Source organism: Lepidochelys kempii, chromosome 17 (assembly GCF_965140265.1).
Source record: "Lepidochelys kempii isolate rLepKem1 chromosome 17, rLepKem1.hap2, whole genome shotgun sequence".
Lineage (NCBI taxonomy): Eukaryota > Metazoa > Chordata > Testudines > Cheloniidae > Lepidochelys > Lepidochelys kempii.
Genome location: NC_133272.1, coordinates 4,727,815 through 4,748,793, shown reverse-complemented (window position 1 = coordinate 4,748,793; position 20,979 = coordinate 4,727,815). Strand labels below are relative to the sequence as shown.

The 20,979-nt window shown below is 48.3% G+C and overlaps 1 protein-coding gene across 2 annotated transcripts in view; it reads right to left on the bottom strand.

Moving 5' to 3' along the window:
- Positions 1-20,979, bottom strand: part of DOC2B (double C2 domain beta) — a 129,755-nt gene that overhangs the window by 27,348 nt on the left and 81,428 nt on the right. For both annotated transcript variants that reach the window (XM_073316013.1, XM_073316014.1), the window contains one exon: positions 963-1,089. In XM_073316013.1, coding sequence (XP_073172114.1) covers positions 963-1,089 — 127 coding nt within the window. The remainder of the gene's footprint in view (positions 1-962; positions 1,090-20,979) is intronic.

Sequence of the window (20,979 nt, the reverse complement as noted above, 5' to 3'; positions counted from 1 at the left end):
TCCTGCACAAGTACATGGCTTAATATCCCCAAGAAGTGATCCGCACTGATAAAGGAGTCACTGCCCAGGGAAACATCCTGCAGCTCTGCTCCTCTTATCCAAAGGTGCTAGTGTGAGCAATTAGCCAGGACACCGGGCAGGATGACCTCTCCTCCCCACACTCTTCCAATGTGAAGAGTGGGATGAGCTGCAAAGCCAGCATTTCTAGGTGATCAGAGTTTAGCAGTTTGTTTATCCTACTGTAACAAGCCTCACTTCCATTGCACACCATGCAACACAGGACTGCAGGTGAACAGACCCCCCCTCAGATGCACACACTCCAAAAGCACAAACCCCAGCCATGTGAGCTAAAGGAGAATCTCCATTAGCAATGCGGGGTTTATGGCACATCGTCAAGTCGTTCTGATTCTATTCAATAGGGGGCAGCGGTGGCACACCCTAGCCTGCTCATGACCACACTTACACAAGTTCTCCTCCAAGGCTAAATAAGCTATGCTCTGGAGCCCATCACACCAAACCAAGCTGCGCTGCACGAACACGTGAGCTGGAATCTCTTTCCTCCTGGTGCTGTGGAGGGCTGCTGGCTTTGCATCTTTCCCCTCTGGCTGGCCCAAGTCCTTCTAGGCTGCCTTAGCCTGTCAGCTGCCATGGGGGAGAGGAGGGTGTCCTCCACCAGGCTGTTGCTGCTGGCCCCTTTGCAGCCCGGAGGCTCAGCAGCAGCTCTGCTGTTGGCATGCAGCCAAGCACGAGCCTTTAGAGGCAGAACTCACAATGGCCAGGCTGGCGAGGGGGCACTCCCTCCACACCCGTTTGGGGAGTGGGGCCCCCAAAGCGCCCCCTAAGCAGCTGAGGGAGGGCTGAAGAAGCAAAAAGGAGACGAGGCCAAAAGCAGAGCTGATCAGTCAAAGCTACATTCTACTCCACTGCCCGGTCACCCACCCCAGAGCCTTGCCCTCACTCACCGGCAGCTGCTTTTCCAGGCAGATGCTGAAGGTTTTGGTTTGGTTGGGCTTTAGCTTCTTCAGCGGGATTCTCGTCTCCCCGATGAACTCATTGTGGCGGAACTTGTCTTCGTCGCAGACAGAAATTCTGAAACACACACCAGGGGCAGGGGAATCAGTCCCGAGACAGGCTGGCAAAAGAGGAGGGGACAATCTGTATTTCCTGCTAATTGGGGGGTGAACTGAATGCCACATTCAGGGCTAAGCCTTCAAAGCACGGCCCAGACAGAGACTGAAATGAGCGACTCGCCACCCCAACATGAGCCAGATCCTTCACTAAGGGCTACGCGGGCACTGTCAGAAACGGGATGTCTCAGAGGTTTAGCATTTCTCAGTGCAGTGAGGGAAGCTATCTTCAGTGCTCCAAAGAAGGGGGCCCATACTCGACTCCTCCCCATCAGAAAGAGAGGGGAAGCAGAGCAGCCATAGGTGCACATTCCAGGATCACTGAAGTGCATTCCTTGAAGGATCCCAGACCACTTTACAAAGAGTGAATACATGTACCACCATTAAAATGGAGCCACCTCTGGTTTGGGGGGCATCAGCTGATGTACAGCCATGGAAGGGGTGAGACAATGTCAACAGAAGTCCACGGGCAAACTGAGTCCTGCAACAGCTCGTCTGATCTGTAACTCCCTCGCAGAGCGGGAAGGCCAGGGTTTAAACATGAGCCTCCACGCACACAGCGAACTGAGCGTATGCACTTTGGCTGGAAGGCTGCAGTCAATGCTTCTGCGCTGGACCCTGGCTGCAGCTATGTTGACCCTGATGGTTACACTGCGAAGCCACCCCTGACAGCTTTGTGCCAGTTCTTGACTTTTGGAATTTCACTCTGCTTGGATGGTGAAACAAGGCTGGTCAGTTTCATTATCCGGCTCCTGTGGCCTAGAACAAACTTAATAGATGTTGGGGACAGAGCGCTGGAAGAACAGGAGCACAGGCTGAGGTGGGGTGGGGGAGCTGGCCCAGGAGTGCCAGGGAATGAGAGCATAGTTTGCATTAAACACTGTTCAGAACACAAAACCTCCGGTGATGAACTCTTCCCTTCCCCTCTTCTCTGCTTAACACAAGTCCTGCTGCCGAGGCCCGAACTAGCTGACTGCCGCCCAGTCAAACTTTTCACTGCAAATTTTACACTCAGCCAAGTAAAAGGAGCAAATACAGGCACCTCCAGGCTGGAATCTCACTCCGCCACCACATGCTCTCAATGCTGGAAAGTTAAAGCAGCTGGAAATGTCACCTTGCATGTTGTTCCTCTGCGGCACTGCTTTTAAACAGCTAACGAGACCCAAAATGTAGCTAGAATAACTCAGCAGGCTGACCAGGGGCGATGCTGCAGATACAGCTCCAGGTGGGGGCTTCAAAGCTCCAAGCCCTGTAGCTGACAGACCAAGTTAGACTATGCTCATAGCTCATTTCCTGAGAGTGACAGCGTCAAGGGAACCACCAGTGGCTCTCAAACAATACGTGCTGGCGGAGGCAGGCTGGTGATCAAAGCAGGCGTGGGACTCACGCTCGCTCTTGCGTGTGCCAGTTGGCACCAGAGCGTGAACTGGAATAAGGCTCTCCCATGCTCAGCCCCCCTTGTGAGCAATGAAACACTAATGCATGCAACTCTCCTGCTTGCAGAGAACAATATAATGCGCCTGGCCAGCTCTCCCATACACACACACACACACTCGCATGGCCCTACCTCAGGGTAGAGGCCACTGGCTCGCTGCCTCTCCCCTTGATGGCTCATTCAATATGCCTGGCCAATTCGATCCACTTTTCATTTGCTGGCAGCTGCAGAGCATTCATCATTCTGGTCAGGGTTGCTCTAAGTTTAAAATTACACACATTAACTTGTTCTGATATAGCCTACAAGGCCAAAGCCAGACACAGTCACGGGTGGCTCGGAGAGACAGGAAATCCACACCTACAGTTCTGAGGCATCTTATCAACACCCAGAGAGATGCACAGCAGAGGGGTTCTTCCATTGCCTGAGATGGACAGGGGAAAACTGCCTACTCGTGTACTGGCACTTGGGCTACTGCAGGGGCATGCTCGTTCGCAGATTACTGGCCTGATCCTGAGCATTTCCACTGAAGTCAGCGGGAGTTGCAGGGTCAGGCCATAGAGCAGCAGGAAGCACTGCCGGGAAAATGGAGTTTGGGCTCCTGGATTCTAATCCCATCTCTGCTACCGATTAGCTGTATGACCTTGGGCAAGTCTTTTAACTTCATGCTCACCTAATGCTTGGGGCCAGCCTTATAGCGTGCTCTGAGATCTACAGATGAGACGCACCATCAAGTGCCAATTTATTCCTATTAATATTTACCAATTTGCATTACAGTAGCACCTAGAGGGACCCAACTGAGATCGGGGCCTCACTAGGCTGGGAGCTCCACAAACCTATAGGGAGAGACAGTCCCTGCCCCAAAGAGCTGCCAGTCTACTCTAAATAAACAAGGCAGCCAAGGACAGAGGGGAGGGGGAGGAGATGTGTTACTATCCCCATGTGACAGGTGGGGAGCTGAGGCACAGAGACTGAGTGGGATTTCCAAAAGCACTCCAAGTAGGTCTAACTATGAATGAGTTGGAAAACTCTGGCCCTAAGTGACTCGCCCAGAATCACGAGTCGGCGGCAGGGCTGGAATGGAGCCATGCCAGTCTGAATCCCAGCCAGCAACTCAGCAAGAAGTAGCTGTGTTTGTATTTTTGGCAATAGCATTTCACAGACTCATAGATTTCTGGGCCAGAAGGGATCACTGTGATCACCTAGTCTGACCCCCTGTATAGCACAGGCCAGAGAACCAGCATTCCAAGAAAATCCCTAGAGCAGATCTTTTAGAAAAATGTCCAATCTTGATTTAACAATGGTCAGCGATAGAGAATCCACCATGACCCTTGGTAAGTTGTTCCAATGGTTAATTACCCTCACTATAAAAAATGTATGCTTTATTTCCGGTCGTATTTTGGTCCCCTTCAGATAAGATTTCTCTTGGGGAGAGGCTGATCCATAAAGATCGCAAAGCACTATTGGCAAAAATAAGGCCCTAACAGATTGTTTGCTCCTCAGTACAGAGACCACCTCTGTTTGCACAGCACCTCGTGCAATGGTGTCCTGGCGACTCCTAGGCATGGCCACCGACCAAATAATAAAACAACAACATTGGTGAGGTCTACTCACATTTCAACTCTGGAACATTACATTCTGCCTAGCTAAATCCTCTGCCCGTTTCATTTGGGTAAAGGATTCTGCTTCACTTTCTGTCGCAAACTGGTTCTGTCCTGCACCTCAGTGGTACCTGTATCTGAGTTGGTGTTTGAAGAGATCCTGCAGTTTAAAAGGTGCCATATAAATTCCTATTTCTTAAGGTTTCCTTGGCTCCGAGTGGAAAGAAATAATAAATATTGAGGGGAAAAATCCATCTGTATCCAGAACACTTTAATTTTTGTGTATGAGAGAAGTTATCATGTGGGTTTTATTAGAATTTTAGAGCCCAGGAGCAGAAGTGGCCACATTAATTTTAATTAAAGAATTCATGCATTCAGAGAGGTTTCACATTTGACATTAAAAACTTTCCCAGCCACCAACGCGCAGCTCCCAATCGTTGATCTCCAGGTATTTTTTCTTATGGAAACTATTATTTGCAGGATTGTCTCTTACTTTATGTATGCACAGCAGGATATGTATTATTTGCAGGATTGTCTCTTACTATATGTATGCACAGCACCTAGCACAATGGGGCCCCAGACTCTGTGCGGGTCTCTAGCCACTATGGTAATAGAAACAAACAATTTATGGGCCCAATCCTGCAGCCTGGCCCCCTGAAGTGAATGGGACTCCTCACCTGAGTGGGGATTGGGTCCTACATTTCCAAAGTGCTTTAAAAACACAAACACACTGTTCATAATTATATGCATCACACTAGTGCTCAGCAGCCCCGATTTAGATCAGGACCCCATTGTGCTGAATGCACAGAAATAAAAAATAGTTCCTGACAATCCCCAAGGCCCATCATGGATGCTGGGAACCTCACTTCCCTTTCGACTCGGTGTTTGTAAGCTTCTTCGGGGGTGTGTGGGTGTGTGTGTGTGTGAGCTCCTTGGGGCTGGCACAGGTGTGTCCGTCTGTCTTCCAGGAGCTAACAATAAATAGGGTAGCCCGGATCAAGCTGTCCTGCAGACTCAAGAGCATGAGTACCAACCTCAGGGCAGACTGCTAAGACCCAGGGCACAACCCCCAAGTGGGCTGAGTTCTATATTTAGATTTCATCAACCAAGTATCCAGTATATATTCCTCAGGCAGTATAACAGCCAAACCATGGAGTCACAGACAGCCCCCTTGGGCATCCCCATCTGTCTCTTCATCTAGACAAGACTGTCTTTATGAGTGATGGGCCCTTGCCCCACGAATCACAGCAATATTCTGGTTATATCCAGTCCCAAAGGACCAGTCACTCACCCCAGGTCAATTGCACCTTAGATCTCACACCAAGAACAACGCTAGTAGCCAATCCTATCATAAACTATGTACTGATTTATTAGTAGGAAAAGGAAATAAGAGAATTATTTACAAGGTTAAAGCGGGTAAATGTACACACCCAAATGAGCTAAAGTCTTAAGTTTCAGAAGGTAATAGAAGGAAGCTCTAGCTGTCCTTTAGGGCTAACGCAGGCTAAGCAACTGAGGATCCCTTGCATAAGTCTAGAAACCCCTTGCCCCCAGAGTCAAGCAACAATGAGGTCCAATTCCTCCTTGTTCCCCCTTCTGCTCTGAGCGGCAAACTCAGCTGATGGGAGGAATTAACTTGCAAGACTCATCTTCATGTGTGTATGGAGGAGGGAGCGGGGTGGAGGGGGGGAGTAACAACAAAGTGTTTTGTCCTTTTCAATGTTCCAGTCTAGCCTGTCTGGCATTGATAGGCCTTCCTTGTCAGGCAGGACACAACACCTTTGGTTGGGGACCAGCATTTCACAGGAGTTAATGTGTCTCTCCTGTCTGGTGGCTTACAATGCAGATGCTCAAATATCCCTTATGCCTTACAATATGGGATATAGGTGGCAGCAACTCACAAGCATTCAATGAAGTCTAAACGCTAAACACATTCTTATAGTTCTAATACCTATTTTAACACCACCAGCACACAGCTGAGCCAGACTGATTCCAGCTCTGTAACTGTCAGCGTTCAATTGAGGCCTGGGGACCTTGGCAATGAGCCACTACCTAGCCTGCCAGCCTCAGAGCCTGATCCCCCATTGTACAGCAGCAGACTTCGAAAGGCCAAGGTTAATGACCCACTGTCAGAGATGCTGAGCATCCACAAGTCCCAGCAAATCAGTGGCAGCTGCAGGTTTGAAAGTCAGGAGACAAGGACCCAATGCAGCCGCCTTTGAAGTGAACAGAAAAATTGGCTTCAGCGGGCTTTGGATCGGACCCTCCGTGACCTGCCCAAGGTCTGCGTGAGTCACTGGCACAGGGGGATGAGGCTCAGGGTTCCTGTGGCTGGCGCTAGGCTGGAACGTTGGACCACTGGGGTGCAGAAGTTGCGGTGTTGTGTGTGCAATGCTTCAGGCACCCAGGCAGTGGAGCTGCAACACCTGCCAGGCACCTTTCGCTGCCTCTCGGAAGCGCTGCCTCTGGCTGAAATTCAGGGTCTGGGGAGGCAACTGCTGTTTGGATGAGGAATCAGTGAAGCAGGGGCAGGGCATCTCCTCTGTGAGATTCGTGAACATTCTCTGCTGACACAAGCTCCTGTTTCCTGGAATGGTACTGGGAACAGACCTGCCTGCAGACAGCTCCCTTGTGCCGGAGTCTCAGGCCAGGTGCCTTTCTGCCTTGTTCCTCTCTCTCACTCTCCAAGGATCCACACAGGCATGGTCCCTCAACAGAGAGACAGCCTATGACAACAGGATTTTGTCTCTCAGTGTAGGAGTATCACCATGTGGACAGAAGCCCTCTCCAGCCAACACAGCTGTGTCTACACTGCGGGATTTGCCAGCATAGCCGTGTCAGTCAGGTTTTTCCACATCCCTGACTGATGTGGCTATGCAATGCAACTTTTAAGTGTAGATCATCAAGCAGCAGACACTCAGCAACACGCACACTCTGTTGCTCACTGCCCACACACCAATTTGGTCCCAGCCCCCTAGTTTGAAATCCAGTAAACCCATTAGCTGTACACTCCCCTCTGGGTCACGTGGCCAGGTCACGTGGCTCTGGGTGTCGGCCCTTTCCTTTGGAGGTGAGTGCTTCAGGCACCTGTTTGCTTTAACAATGTTTCCAACCCACTTTGGTTCCAAGACACCTGCCATTAACACCGGGCTTTCATCCCCATAGCTTGGCTGCCTTGCAGTCCATGCAGACTGTCTACAAAGCGCATGCACAAAATCCTGACAACGCGGCTGGGTTTCTCGCTCTACCCAAGGCATCCCACCTGGGCTGCCAATGCACGTGGACCTTGCTGCTCCTCTCCCTCCGGTTTCAGAGCACGCTCTCACGCTGTGTGTAGGCGAAGAGGGATGAGAGCCCTCCCAGTGCATCAAGATGAGAACAAACTCCCGCGTTTCCAAGTCGCGGAGATAGTTGATGCGATAAGGTTGTCACATTTATTTTAATTACAGTGGCTCAGTGTTCTTTTCCATGAGGAACTGGGGCCAAAACCAACATAATTGGAATAATTTAAATGTTACGACGAGTGCTTCCATGCATGCAGGATAAATTTTTTTTTGTACAGGGAAGAACAATTAAAAAAAATGTGACCAGTCTAAACGATCAAGGCAGCAAGAGTGCTAATAAATGTGTATGCTAACAATTCCAGAGCCTGTATTAGCAGCTAATGAAATCACCAGAGATTGGTTTATCATACTGGAGTCTATTCTCTATTCCGTGCTGGGGAGCACATTACTAGCAGAATCCAGCACAAATCCAGCAGGGGACAGATTCCCCCCACCTCACCCCCTCTATTGTTTCCTATTAGAATAAACTTGAATTTGGATAGAATTTTTTGAGGTTAAAGCCAAGGAAAGGACCCCAAGGGAACCCTGAAGAAAGTCCCCACATTAACAAGGGCCGCTTCGCTCCCAGGGAAGGAGAACCCTTTTAGAAGAGATGGACTTAAAGCAAAGCAGCCACAAGTGCGGATGCAGCTACAAAACATTGCAACTCGCCGGGCTAGGGGTTGGGGAGAGAGGAGATGGGGAACTTCTGGCGTGAGAATGGGTCCAGGGGACGGCTCATCTCCAAGGGCTGCATGTGCAGAAACAGCACCTACAAGGATGCTGTCCTAGAACATGCCTCTGGGTGCTAGCAGGTGAGGAGGAAGCCACGTCCCAAGCCCTCCTGCTCTGACTCATGCCAGGCTAGCTCACCAGCCTCTATCTTCCCACTCCTGCTCTGCATTGGGATTGCTCAATCTCTGACATTCTGGTCAGCTTTGCCTGCATGTGGCTCCTTGCACCTTCTCTTCCCCTGCTGCTTTCATCTAAGGTACTTATCTGTCCCCGACATCCAGACACCTCTCAATGTTTAATGGATTTATCCGCTCAATGCCCAGTGAGGCAGGGCTCTTACTCCCATTGTACAGATGGGAACCAAGGCACAAACAGGGTAAGTGACTTGCCCAAGGCCACACAGGAAGCGTGTGGCAGAGCAGGGAATTGAACCCAGCTCTCCCAAGTCCTAGGCCTGTTCCCTAACCACTGGACCGTCCTTCCCTTGAGCCTAGACATGTACATAGAGACAATGTAAGCCACCAAGGTGCATGTCTCAGTCCCTCTTTGCTCCTTTCTGGGACAGCAGGCAGCTAGAACAGAATCAGCCCTCCTTGATGCAGTACAGAATCGCAGCCTGCCATGATGTTATTCCCCCTACAACAGCCGGAGGAGTCATTTCCATTGCAAGATGAAAAGTCACATCTAACTAGGGGCTATGCAGGCAGTCTGTGGCTACTTTAATGGGCCACGGGATTCTATGGTCCTTCTTTTAACCCTCCCCTTCTTCCTGTGGTAATTGGCTGCTTCTGCCATTAAGCAGGAACCCAGTAAGCTTCCCAGACCTCTCTCATGCTTTGCCCGGCAGCAAATTAACAGAGTAACTTAATTACCATGTACTTTCTTTAAGCAATTATTATAGCTGACCTCTTGCAAAAGTCACTTTCCTCAGCTGCTGAGTAAAAACAGAAAGCGCAGCCAGAAGTGCCTATAAAGAATAAGAGTCTGAACTGCCTAGCGCAGGGTCTCTCAAACTTTATTGCACCACAACCCCCTTCTGACAACAAAAATTACTACACGACTCTGGGAAGGGGGACTGAAGACCAAGCCCCTCCGCCCTGGGCAAGGGGCCAAAGCCCAAGCCTGGCGGGGGGGGGGGGGGGGACCAGGAAGCCAAAGCTTGAAGCCCTCAGCCCTGGGCAGTGGGGCTCAGACTTTTGGCTTCAGCCCCAGGCCCCAGCAAGTGTAACGGCAGCTCTGGGTTGACCCACTTTGGGGTCCCAACCCACAGATTGAGAACCACTGGCCTAGCATGTATGGGCATCACCCCCCTCTACTGGATGGAAACAGAATTGCTCAGTTGTCTGTCACAGGCCCTGTACTGCTAGCGGGGAATCTCCTTGCGCTCAAGTGATGGGGACTGTAATTCTGGATCTGCGTTCTAGCCCCGCTAGAATCTGCCCTCTGATTCTGAGTGGTCAGGGTGTGCAGAGGAGCGATACCTGAGACGAAAGCCAGGATTTGTTACATATCTAATCTTGCTGTGGGCTTATTTGTTTGCTTATTTCATCCTCTGAAGAATTAATGTGGCAGACTTCAGTAATGAGTTTCTGTTTGCAGAGTGCTTTGGAGCTGCAAAGCCCTGTACAAATGCTAACCTTTTACCAGTTACTACTATCCATGTGAGGCTGGTCCTCACTCCAGAGGCTAGCGCTAAGCTCCCAAACGCAGCAGCCTCCCAGCTAGGGGTTTATCTTCCCACCATGGACCCAGAGATATGAAAGACAGAAGAGAGCCATTTGGGTTTCCTAAGCCTCTTGCCGTCAGCACAGGAGTGTTCCCTGGTACAGCCCAGCTGGGCCATCTGTCACCAGCTGGAATTGTCGGAGCATTCTCTGCGGTGGCCTGCGAATCACCTCCCCCAATCCTCCAGATACACCCACACAGGGCTCAGCTGCACCACAGCTGAACCCAGCATGGGCCAGTGTGGAGTGGGAAGAGGGCAGCTAGGGCATGCAAATCTCATGCCTTTGGGTACCTTGCTCCTTTAGGCCTCTCTGAAAATCCCAGCCTGGATACTTTGCACCCTACTGACACCTGGGGGTTGGTAAGATCTGGGGCATCCTCCCCAATACATCCCAACTGATGCATTCAGGACTCGCAGGAGGCAACATTATAAGTCAGTCCCTAATGGCTTGTGTGTGAACACACATGCAGAACAGGGGATAAACTCCACCAGGGGGAGAGAAATCCAACCCCACACCCTGCTGTCCCCCATAATGCTCACGTGCTGAGCCCAGCCCCTGGTTATGAAAAGCACAGGGGTTTATGTAGGCGACTCTCCTTAACTTTAATCACAGCTGTGGATTGGGTAAGGCGAAGGGGAGGGAAAGGTGCATCCAACTGGGATGCTCCCACCCAGCCATCCCCAAGCAGGGATGGGTGGAATATTTTATAGGCAATTCTAGCGGTGTAATCGCCGGACTCCTTTCTATTTTATGGCGCCTGTGGCTGTCAGAGGATGCTGGAGATCAATGCAGAGCTCCTTCCACCTCAATCGAGCTGCATTAGCACCATTTCCAAAAGCCTTTCATCTCCACAGAATCCAGTGAAACCCCCTTCCCTAGCCAGCCCTGTCTGGTAATGACATCGAGGCCAATTCACTTGAATCGCAAGGCATCAAAGATTGCTTGGATGAGGAAAGACACATAACACCCACACTCAATACACAACTGAGCCAAGCTAGTTTCGGTGCTAGAAATCCACAAGCAGCCACTACCAAAAGGAGGAGATGTAGCTATTTCCAACCTCAGATCTTCTCAGGAGAGATTCAGAGTAGGACTGTTTATGTGAAAACCAGAGAGACAAGGTGGGTGAGGTGATATCTTTTATTGGACCAACTTCTGTTGACGAGAGAGGCAAACTTTCAAGCTTACCCAGACCTGAAGAAGAGCTGTGTGTGGTTCAAAACCTTGTCTCTCACCAGCAGAAGCTGGTCCAATAAAAGATATTACCTCACCCACCTTGTCTCTCTCATATCCTGGGACCAACACGGTTACAACACCACCGCATGAATCTATGTGAACATTAGTATTTACCTCCGACGAGCTAAATAGTCTACGTAAATCTCAACTTCCTAATTGGTTCATAAGAGGTAATGCTCCCTCTGGTCCTTGGCCCTGACCTGCCTTTGACAATGTTGATTCAGAAGTTCCACTAACGCTTCTTTATGTTTTTTTTTCTAAATTAAAACCCCCTGTTACGCCTCTGAAATTCATGGCTGTACTGGAGAGATTTTCAGACACTCCTGCTGCAGGCATGCAGAATGCAGGTCACAATCCATCCTCTGACTTCAGGATTCAGTGAACATTAGTGTTTCTCACCCTTTGAAGAAAATATTGACCAAGCCTCAGTCAATAACGACCTCTCAGGTCAACATATGTTGATAACCATAACTCAGTGCCTGCTTATTACAGATGGGCAATGTAGCCACAGAGAACATAGGAATGGCCAGACTGGATTAGAACCCAGGTCCATCTAGTCCAGTGCCCTGTCTCTGACAGAGGCCAGCACCAGATGCTTCAGAGAGAGGTGGAAGATAGGGATGTAAAATATTAAACAGTTAAATGGTTAACCGGTAAGCATGAGTCTTACTGGTTAACCCACCCTAACCGTTAACCCCAGCCCTGGGCCGACCCACCAGCCGGAGCTCTGGGCCAGGCAGCCGGCGCAACCCCAGCCCCAGGCCGGCCGGAGCAACCCCAGCCCCTCGCCCTTTAATCAGTTAACCAATTAAACAATATAATTTTAATGGTTTAAACAGTTAACTTTTTAAACGATATTTACATCCCTAGTGGAAGACTCCCACAATAATAGATGTAGGATAATCTACCCCCTCACCATTAGGTCTCTTCCTGGTCTCTGATAGTTCTAGATTGGCTTAAGCCCCTGAAGCATGAGGTTTAATATCCCTTCCAGAATTGTTACCACCACTAATCATGACAACTCTGGACCTCCTCCTCCTGGGATCTTTGAGTGACTTGCCCAAGGTCACACAGCGAGTCAGTATCTGAGCTGAGCTGGGATGATCTCTTTGCGTGTGTTCATACAGTGCCTAGTTCAACAGGGCCCCAGGCCAGGATGGGGGCCCTGAGTGTGACCACAATGCAAACACTAAATAATAAAAGAATCTAGAAACCATCCTTCCCAGTCTCCACTTCTACCCACAGGATGCTTCTCCACTACCCCAACATCTTCTACAAGGTAACCCTAAAAAAACCACAACTTGGGAGCCCCGAGTGCCTGCAAGGTCTTTCTTTCCCAGCTATTACCAGGTGACACCAAACACTAGTACCTAGCTGGTTAGAGGTTTAAGCTGCTCCTGACACTAGAATCCTCAGCTGTGGAGAGAGATTTCTCAGACAACAGTGCAGTTTACTGAGTAACGACAATACCTTTGCAGAAGCGGCTTCATTAAAAGAGCTCTAATTAAGAAAAACGGACAAGGCAGCAGGAAAGCACTAAAATGCACTTGGCAATGGACACCTACCAGGGTGGTCAGTGGGACAAATCACCTGACACACACAGCGCACTTGATAAGACTCACTATGAGCTGAGGCAGCCCCCCCAAGATATCTTAAGAGCAAACTGACTCCAGCAGCCTGCAGCCTGGCACAGCGAGCAGCAGTCATGCAACTCCGGGCTGGTCGCCTTGTTACCTTTCCTCTATTGGAATACCCAAGTCATTTGTGACTAAAATAAAATTATTCTGAGCCAAGAGCCAGGCTGGCTGCTTCCTCTCCTGCCTGATCATGCTGCCAGAGAGGGCTCTTATTAAATTGCCTTCAAACGCCAGGGGCAGGAGAACTATGATTTCATTCAGCAATAGATCGAATTTTATTAAACTTTAATGAAGTCTGCACAAGTGCAGCTCCTAATGTCTTGCTTTGGAGAGACCCTCACCACCCAGGCTACCTCGCTTATACCAGTGTGAATCCAGAGTAAACCCACTGCCGTTAATGAAGTTACCCCGGCTGAACAGAGACTGCAGACTGCCTTAAATTAATTCCTTTTCATCCAGCTAATACAAGGAGTCTGCAGACTGCACGTCTTTCCAGCTATAAACTCCTAAGAGGGCTCCAGCCAGTTAACTAACAAATGGCTCATTTCAAACTGCAGGCGCTGAAGCAACAGGCCTCCCTGCTTAACACCCAGTGATCAGTGCTTTCCAAACCTGGGGCAGGGGGACAGGATTTGCCCCCAATATTATCACAGTGCAGTTAAACTGCTTTGCAAGTGGGAGTTGTAACAAGTCACGAAACAGAGGTAAAGCAGGCGGAGAGGTGCCAAGGGTGCTGTCCAGGAGGACACCAGGACAGGAGCAATGATACACACTGCCTCAGGCTCTCACACCTTAGAGGGCATGGGCTGCCAGAGAAACAAGGTAGGGGGAATGTCTTTGGGACACCAGGCTTTCACAGCCAGGCCCATAGGACCAGCTTACACACAAGCTGAGGAGTCTATCAGTTTTCTTTCTGCTTATGGTTTTGCTCTTTTGTACCAGACCTTCAGGAAAAGCCCTTACTGACCGTGATTAAGTTTTTCCTTCTGCTGAGCCATGAATCCACCTTCTTGTATTCTAAGAATTCTGTGGGGAGCAAGCTGAGGGTTTCCTCTCGGGGTCTGGAGTTCAGAGTGAGTTTAATGTTGGACATGGCCAACCACATCCCAAATATGTTCCAACCCTGCTGATGATCCTCCACCAATTAGGTATCTCCAGCTACACAGCTCTCTTAACAGCAAACAAACAGAGGTGCTGGCTGATTGCACATAATGGCAATAATTTGCTTACAGAGTTTCAGTGGTGCTCAGAGAATTTTCATCTCCATGCTAAATCTATAAATGCCTTTTCCGCACGGGCAGTTAATGAGTCATGTCTTCATTACTTTGCAGAGACCACTCTGAGCTTCAGGAGAGAAACCAGTGGAACGATAAATGCTCACTGCATGTGGAGCATCATGTTCCCTTGCTGCATCTTAAACTGTGATGCTTTCAAAACTGATGGATGTTTACTTGAATCAACTTAAGGCCAAGGGTCCATGCTTCACGCTGTGAGGGCTGAATGCTCCCAACAAAGGCTGTGCATGCTTGCTTATATCAGGATGTCTTGGGCTGATGGCACATGGTCTGAAGTAGGCTTTACAATGGTCTTAGCCCCCTGTTGAGCCCGCAGCCTGCAGAAGTGCATGACAGAGGCAGCCTTGCAAGAGAGCGAGTGCAGAGATAAAATGGCAAGGAGCAGGGAGAGGGCAAAGCACACATAAGAAGGAACATGGGTAGGAAAGAAACAGCTCAAGGCTGTGCGCTCTCAGCAAAAGCGGCTTTAAACAAAGGGTTTCGGATCCATTGGAGGGAAGGAAGGGTCTCAGGCTGAACACGGGATGCTTCGTTCTGTTATTGTGTGTCCACCACAGACACTGGGCAAGAGGATGGGAGCAAGGGCTACTGGCAGGGTGCCACAACTGGTCCTAGGTTGTATACAATTGTGTCCCCTATACAGCATCAGGGCCTGCCAACGCTGTGAAAGGATGCTGTGTTGGAACACCTTTTAAGCTGCACAATGTTAACACACACCAATTTTGGGCTCTGCCAGACTCCCTGCATGACTGCAGTTGAGTTACTTTACCTCTCTGTGCCTTAGTATAACAGGCATAATGACACCTCCTTTGTCCTGTCTACTTAGCAAGCACAGGCCAGGGCAGAGACTGTCCCTTACTATGTGTATGACAGGATGGGAAAGGGAACTAGAAGTGCAGGGAAGGAAGCATTTAACAGATGAGAGTGCTTTCAGCTTTCTTAGTACAAGTATATGTTAGATAATAGAAGCTACCATTGTGACAGAGGCAGGAGGCTCCCAACACTAAGCACAGTGCAAGCATATAACAAATCATAATCCTGTTTAAATTCACTGCCCATCCAGCCATCACGTTCAGTGCCAAAACCCAATTATCCCTGACCAATCAAGAACCCCATCCAGTCCTCAGCCTGTCCCTTTCTCAAATGCCCAAGGACAGTTAACACCTTATCCACCAGTAAAATGCAGCCAACTCTTTACTTTGAGGAAGGTTGGCAAATCCAGGCTCTGACAGTCACAGTGTGAGGCAAAAAACCCTTTAGAAAACAGAAATTCTATGTGTTAAGTTTTTGAGTTTAGGAACCTTCAACCAATCCCCAAGAGGCTGAAAATACGTAACCTATTTATTTAAATTAAGAGGACAGTGTCTTAAGAGATTTACCATTAACCAAGTCAAAACCAGTCGCTCCATTAACCAGTAAAGGGGAAAAGTTGGACCAACCACCTGTTCATTAGTTACTCCATTATCGGAGCACTGGACATGAGTTAGCATCGAGCACCAGGGGGCAGCACTTGAATCTGCATTGGACAGACAGAAAGTCCTCTTTCCTTGTATTGCGAATGTTGAATGATGCCAAACCATTAAAACTATTCAAACTCAAGTCCCACTAAAGCTGAATTCTCACTCTGAGCAACTCATCAGGATGGACAAAGACAGCAAACAGGGGTGGAGAGAGTCAACCCGCCCACAAGCAAGCCATATCACATTGCTACCGACCAGGTACGCTCTTCACCCACGCAGAAGGGATCCTGTTGGCTGACAGCTAGAAAAACCTACGCTTTTGTAAAAAAACAGAGGCAGGGTGGGGAATTCCCTCTGGGTTCCAAGAGAATTAAAGCTATTCATCGTAAGTGCTGCAAAGTCAATTCCCTCCAAGGATGCAGTTATTAGCCCATCAGTAAGAACTGGGTTAATAAGATAGCAGAGGCTGCAATGGAAATGGACACAGATGTAACAGGATGAGGTCCCGTCGACATTCTCGTTTGGATACAGCCATCTATCAAGGAGTATCAGGAGTGTTTGTGCCTTTGAACAGAGGCTAACGGTTTCACAGGAGACATGTTAACGTTTACAAGAAAGCTCCAATGCCAGTAGAAACAGGATCTTTCTTTAATTCACATCAGCAACCACAATCCCTTTGACCTGCTCGGTGCACCCGAGTTATTTGCAGGTTGGGATGTGGATGTTAAGTGTGCTGTCATCTTCTCTGCCTATCAGGGCTTTTTAAACATGCTATGCTAGAAGTGTATGAGTCTTGTATTTCATTGCAGCGGGAGTGTCACATCTGTTTGCAGCTCCCCACCTAGCCCTTCCCTTTGGTAACAGATGTAATTCAATTACACTTGTCTGAATTTTATTACAAGAAATCAATGCAATGGATTTTTGTATACTGTGGGTTATAAAATCTGATCCATGACAAACCGCAGTAGCAGAGCATCTGTCAGAAAGTTTGACTTGGCCATTATGAGTCCTTTAAAAAAAATTCCAGCCCCCTAACCCTAATCATATTCCATCGAGTCTCCCGTTTGGTTTGATGGCTTTTAATAGGGACTTGTTCCTGTCTTTGGCTCCTCGGTTTAGTAACGGTAAGAAGTATCTCCGGAGAAAACGAAGAAGCAAGTGAACAATCATTGCTCATTAAACTTTATTCTCCCTCCCACTGAATCAGGACTTTTGGGTTCTATTTCTGACTACCGCTGACTTACTATGTGATCCCGGGCTCATCACCACCTCTAAATCAGAACGCACAACTGTATAATAGATGTAACAACCTACGTAAGCTTGGGAAGGAGGGGAGAGGCTTGGGCACTTAGTGCGTTCCCATGGGGGTTCTCAAACTAATTCATAGTGTGATGCACATCTTATAGATAGTGCCTCTCATGGACACATCCCTTCCTAGCTGCAGTCCCTCTGTGTCTCTGTGGCAATTTCAGCAGGTGCTTAAATGGAGAAGTAGGTGTTCAGGTTATGCCTAGCTGTCCTTTAAGGACATCTGCCAGCCAGAAACAAGGAGGAGGAGCCAGTGTCAGGTGACCAGCCAGTACACTGGGGACAATGATATGGACTTGCCTTGTGAAGCACTTTGGGATCTGTTGTGATATAACAGCAAGGTGTTGTTGTGACTCCATGGGCCACTACCAAGAGCTCCACTAACCAAGGCTTAGGGATATCCTCATTAAAGTCAGTAAAGTATTTTGGGAACCTCAAGTGAAAGATACTCCAGAAACATACCCTCTTTCTCCCCCCCTCTCCATCTGTATCTGTTGTTTCTCGTCTTATATTTAGATTGTAAGTTCTTTGGGCCAGGGTCTGATTTTTGTCTGATATTTGTACAGCACCTGGCACAGTGGAGTCCTGGACCATGACTGGGGCTCCTGGGCACTACTGTAATACTCCTAATAAATACCAATTGTAATGTACAGCACCTAACAATAGCAGTGGGGTCAGGGGCCATAGCAAAGGTTCCTGGGTGCTCCAGTAACAAATAAAACATTAAAAATGTATGTTATTTATTAGATGTACTCAAGATAGTTAAGTGACTGTAAGCAGACTACGCAGAGTTACAAAAGGATGTCACGAAACTGGGCGACTGGCCAATAAAATGGCAGGTGAAATTCATTGTTGATAAATGCAAAGTAATGCATTTTGGAAAACATAATCCCATCTATACATATAAAATGATGGGGTCCAAATTAGCTGTTACCACTCAAGAAAGAGATCTTGGAGTCATTGTGGATAGTGCTCTGAAAACAGTCACTCAACGTGAAGCAGCAGTCAAAAAAGCTAACAGAATGTTGGGAATCATTAGGAAAGGGATAGATAATACAACAGAAAATATTGCCTCTACATAAATCCACATCTCGAATACTGCCTGCAGATCTGGTCGCCCTATCTCAAAAAAGATATATTGGAATTGGAAAAGGTTCAGAAAGGGGCAACAAAAATGATTAGGGGGTATGGAACAGCTTCCATATGAGGCGAGATTAATAGAACTGGAACTTTTCAGCTTGGAAAAGAGATGACTAAGGTGGGATATGATAGAGGTCTATAAAATCATGACTGGTGTGGAGAAAGTAAATACGGAAGTGTTATTTACTCCTTCTCATAATATAAGAACTGGGGCGGGGGGGTCACCAAATGAAATGAATAGGCAGCAGGTTTAAAACAAACAAAAGGAAGTATTTCTTCACACAACACACAGTCAACCTGTGGAACTCTTTGCCAGAGGATGTTGTGAAGGCCAAAACTATAAAAAGATTAAAAAAAAATTAGATAAGTTCATCGAGGATAGGTCCATCAATGGCTATTAGCCAGGATGGGCAGGGATGGTGCCACTAGCCTCTGTTTGCCAGAATCTGGGACTGGGTGACGGGATGGATCACTTGATGGTTACCTGTTCTGTTCATTACCTCTGGGGCAGCTGGCATTGTCCACTGTCAGCGGACAGGATATTGGGCTAGATAGGCCTTTGGTCTGACCCAGTATAACCGTTCTTATGTATGTTCTTATGAACTGCTCCCATTTGTAAAATTATGCTTTTGATGAGTAATGCTGCTTGTCAAATTTATTATTAAACAAAGATTATAGGCATAGTAGACCAGCACTATAGGTGGCTGAATATTACATTCAATTAATAATGAATTATTTCTTCAATATATTTTTAGAAGATTAATTTTACTACCCAATATCTGACCAGTTCTAATATGTATTGGGTATAGGATTTATTTTATTGCATATCAGATTTAATTTAGGCAATTTGGTCTGCCTATCTACATTTATGCTGTTGCTTCAACAGAGTATAGTATTCTTCACTGGTAGTCCTTCCTGACATGTAGTGTTGCTTTACTCTGTTCAAAACAGTAAAAAGCTGCTGCATTACACCCCAGAGGGGGCTGACTTTTAATGGTGGGTAAGGGCAAGGGATAATTGTGCCTGTTGAAGTGAGTACCTCTGAAGCCTCAGGTAATACGCATATAATTAAAAAAAAATTAGAAATAATAGTTTGGGGCTTGACCCTGACCCTATTCAAGGGGAGGGGAAACCTTCCACTACTGCGAATGGTACAGGAACCAGTGTCCACGCCTTCAATGAAGGGGCTTTGAATCGGGCCTTTCAAAAGCCACAGCCTCAGGTGTTAGGAGAAGTCTGAAGTGGCTGTCTTATTTTGGAGGGTTGATTCATTAATACTAGTGTCTGTGTCCTTATCTCTAGGAGAGTAAGTACACACTCCATGCACCACTGGGCTGCCGAAGAACATCCCTGTCCTACTATACTTGCGATGGGTCTGTCAGCTGGACTGGACCCATCTGCAAGTGGTGAGTTTCTCCTGTTAGCCCCATGCGTTGTTCTTTAAAAAGAGTTATAATCCCGCCTGGTGCTTACACCCCCCTCCAAGTCTGACCCCCCTCCCTTGGACCATGGGAAGTGATCAGACTGACGAGCAAGCGACGAGAGTTGGCTCATTACGGGATATTCCCCCTGTGAGTGAGACACTCTCATTCCTCACTCTCCAATGTCACTGTCCTTTGGGAAGAGACAGAAGGAGAGAGGGAGGACAGGGCTGATTAAGGAAGGTTTCTCTGCAGTGACATCGCTACAGATGCAGCAATTCCATTTAGTGCCAGGTTCTCAGGAGCAAGGCCCCGGCCCGAACACACTATTCAAAAGCACTTTAAAAACAGCAAGCAGCCAGCCAGCCCAGAGCGGCCATCAACCCAAGGCATCACCAGGACAGCGGGGGTGGTCACCTGGTTTACAAGAGTCATGCAAGTCATGAAACAACCCACTGTCTTGCAAAAAGCTGCCCGGGCTGGATACTGCATGACTGGTAGCTTTCAGCACACTGTCTGCACCAGTCTGTGGCACTGTCCAAATGGTTAGAGCACATAACTGGACTCCTTAGGTTCTATTCTTGCTCTGCAACTGACTTTCTGCATAGCCTTGAAAGTGTCACCTAATCTCTCCGTGCCTTTGGTTACAGGCCTGAATTTTACTTCCCTATCATCCCAGGCTGGTGGATGGGTTAACCGTTAGCAAAGCACTTTGGCCTTGATCCAAAGCCCACTGAATTCAATGAACAGGCTTTGGATCAGGCCCTTCAAAATCCTGAGTGCTAAGGCAGTCCATGAAGTAGAAGTGTTATTTTAGGGGGTTGATTCATTAATAAAACCTTCCCTCCCAAGGGAATTTTCTAGGCTGTTTCCTCATTTCATTTCTCTTGTGGAGGCTTGCACTGGCCTGTGGAGCTGGATGAAGCCAAAGCACATCCTCAAAGCATTGCTGTTCTCTTTTAATGTTGCCTCTTCCCGTGACTCAGTTCGTTAGAGCAGAGCCACCCCTGAAGCGCTGCTGAATTTTGACCCACTGAGCTGACAATGACCTGTACTTTCCTGGTGCCCAGCCTTCAGCAAGCGGCAATGTTCCTCTGCCACCCTGGAGACACAATGTCTCTGCTGCATTGGGGGCGAAGTGGGGGGGAGAGTAATCTGGTACAGCCCTTTGCAGAGGTGCCCCTACTCTGATCACTCATGAGGTGGGAGCATGTGGGAAGGAAAGCATGAGGCAAACAGCCCCTGCTCTCCCCCTGAGGGGCTGGAGCGACAATCCAGGCAGCATTAATGCCTCCATGAAGGAAGCATGTTCACCCCCTGCACTGCTGCATTAGACCAAGGCATGATCCAGTCCATCAACCTTTAAAGCCAAGTGTGGAGTCCGCTAGCCCGTGGAGGACTTGGCTTGGGAGGGGAGGAAGATTTTTGGCTTCTGTTCCATTCCTGCTCTGCTGAGTCACCCAGCTTCCCAAATGGCAGGGAGGTGGGGACTGGCGGCAGCTTTGATTGGGTCCATTCTTTTTACATTAAAGAGACT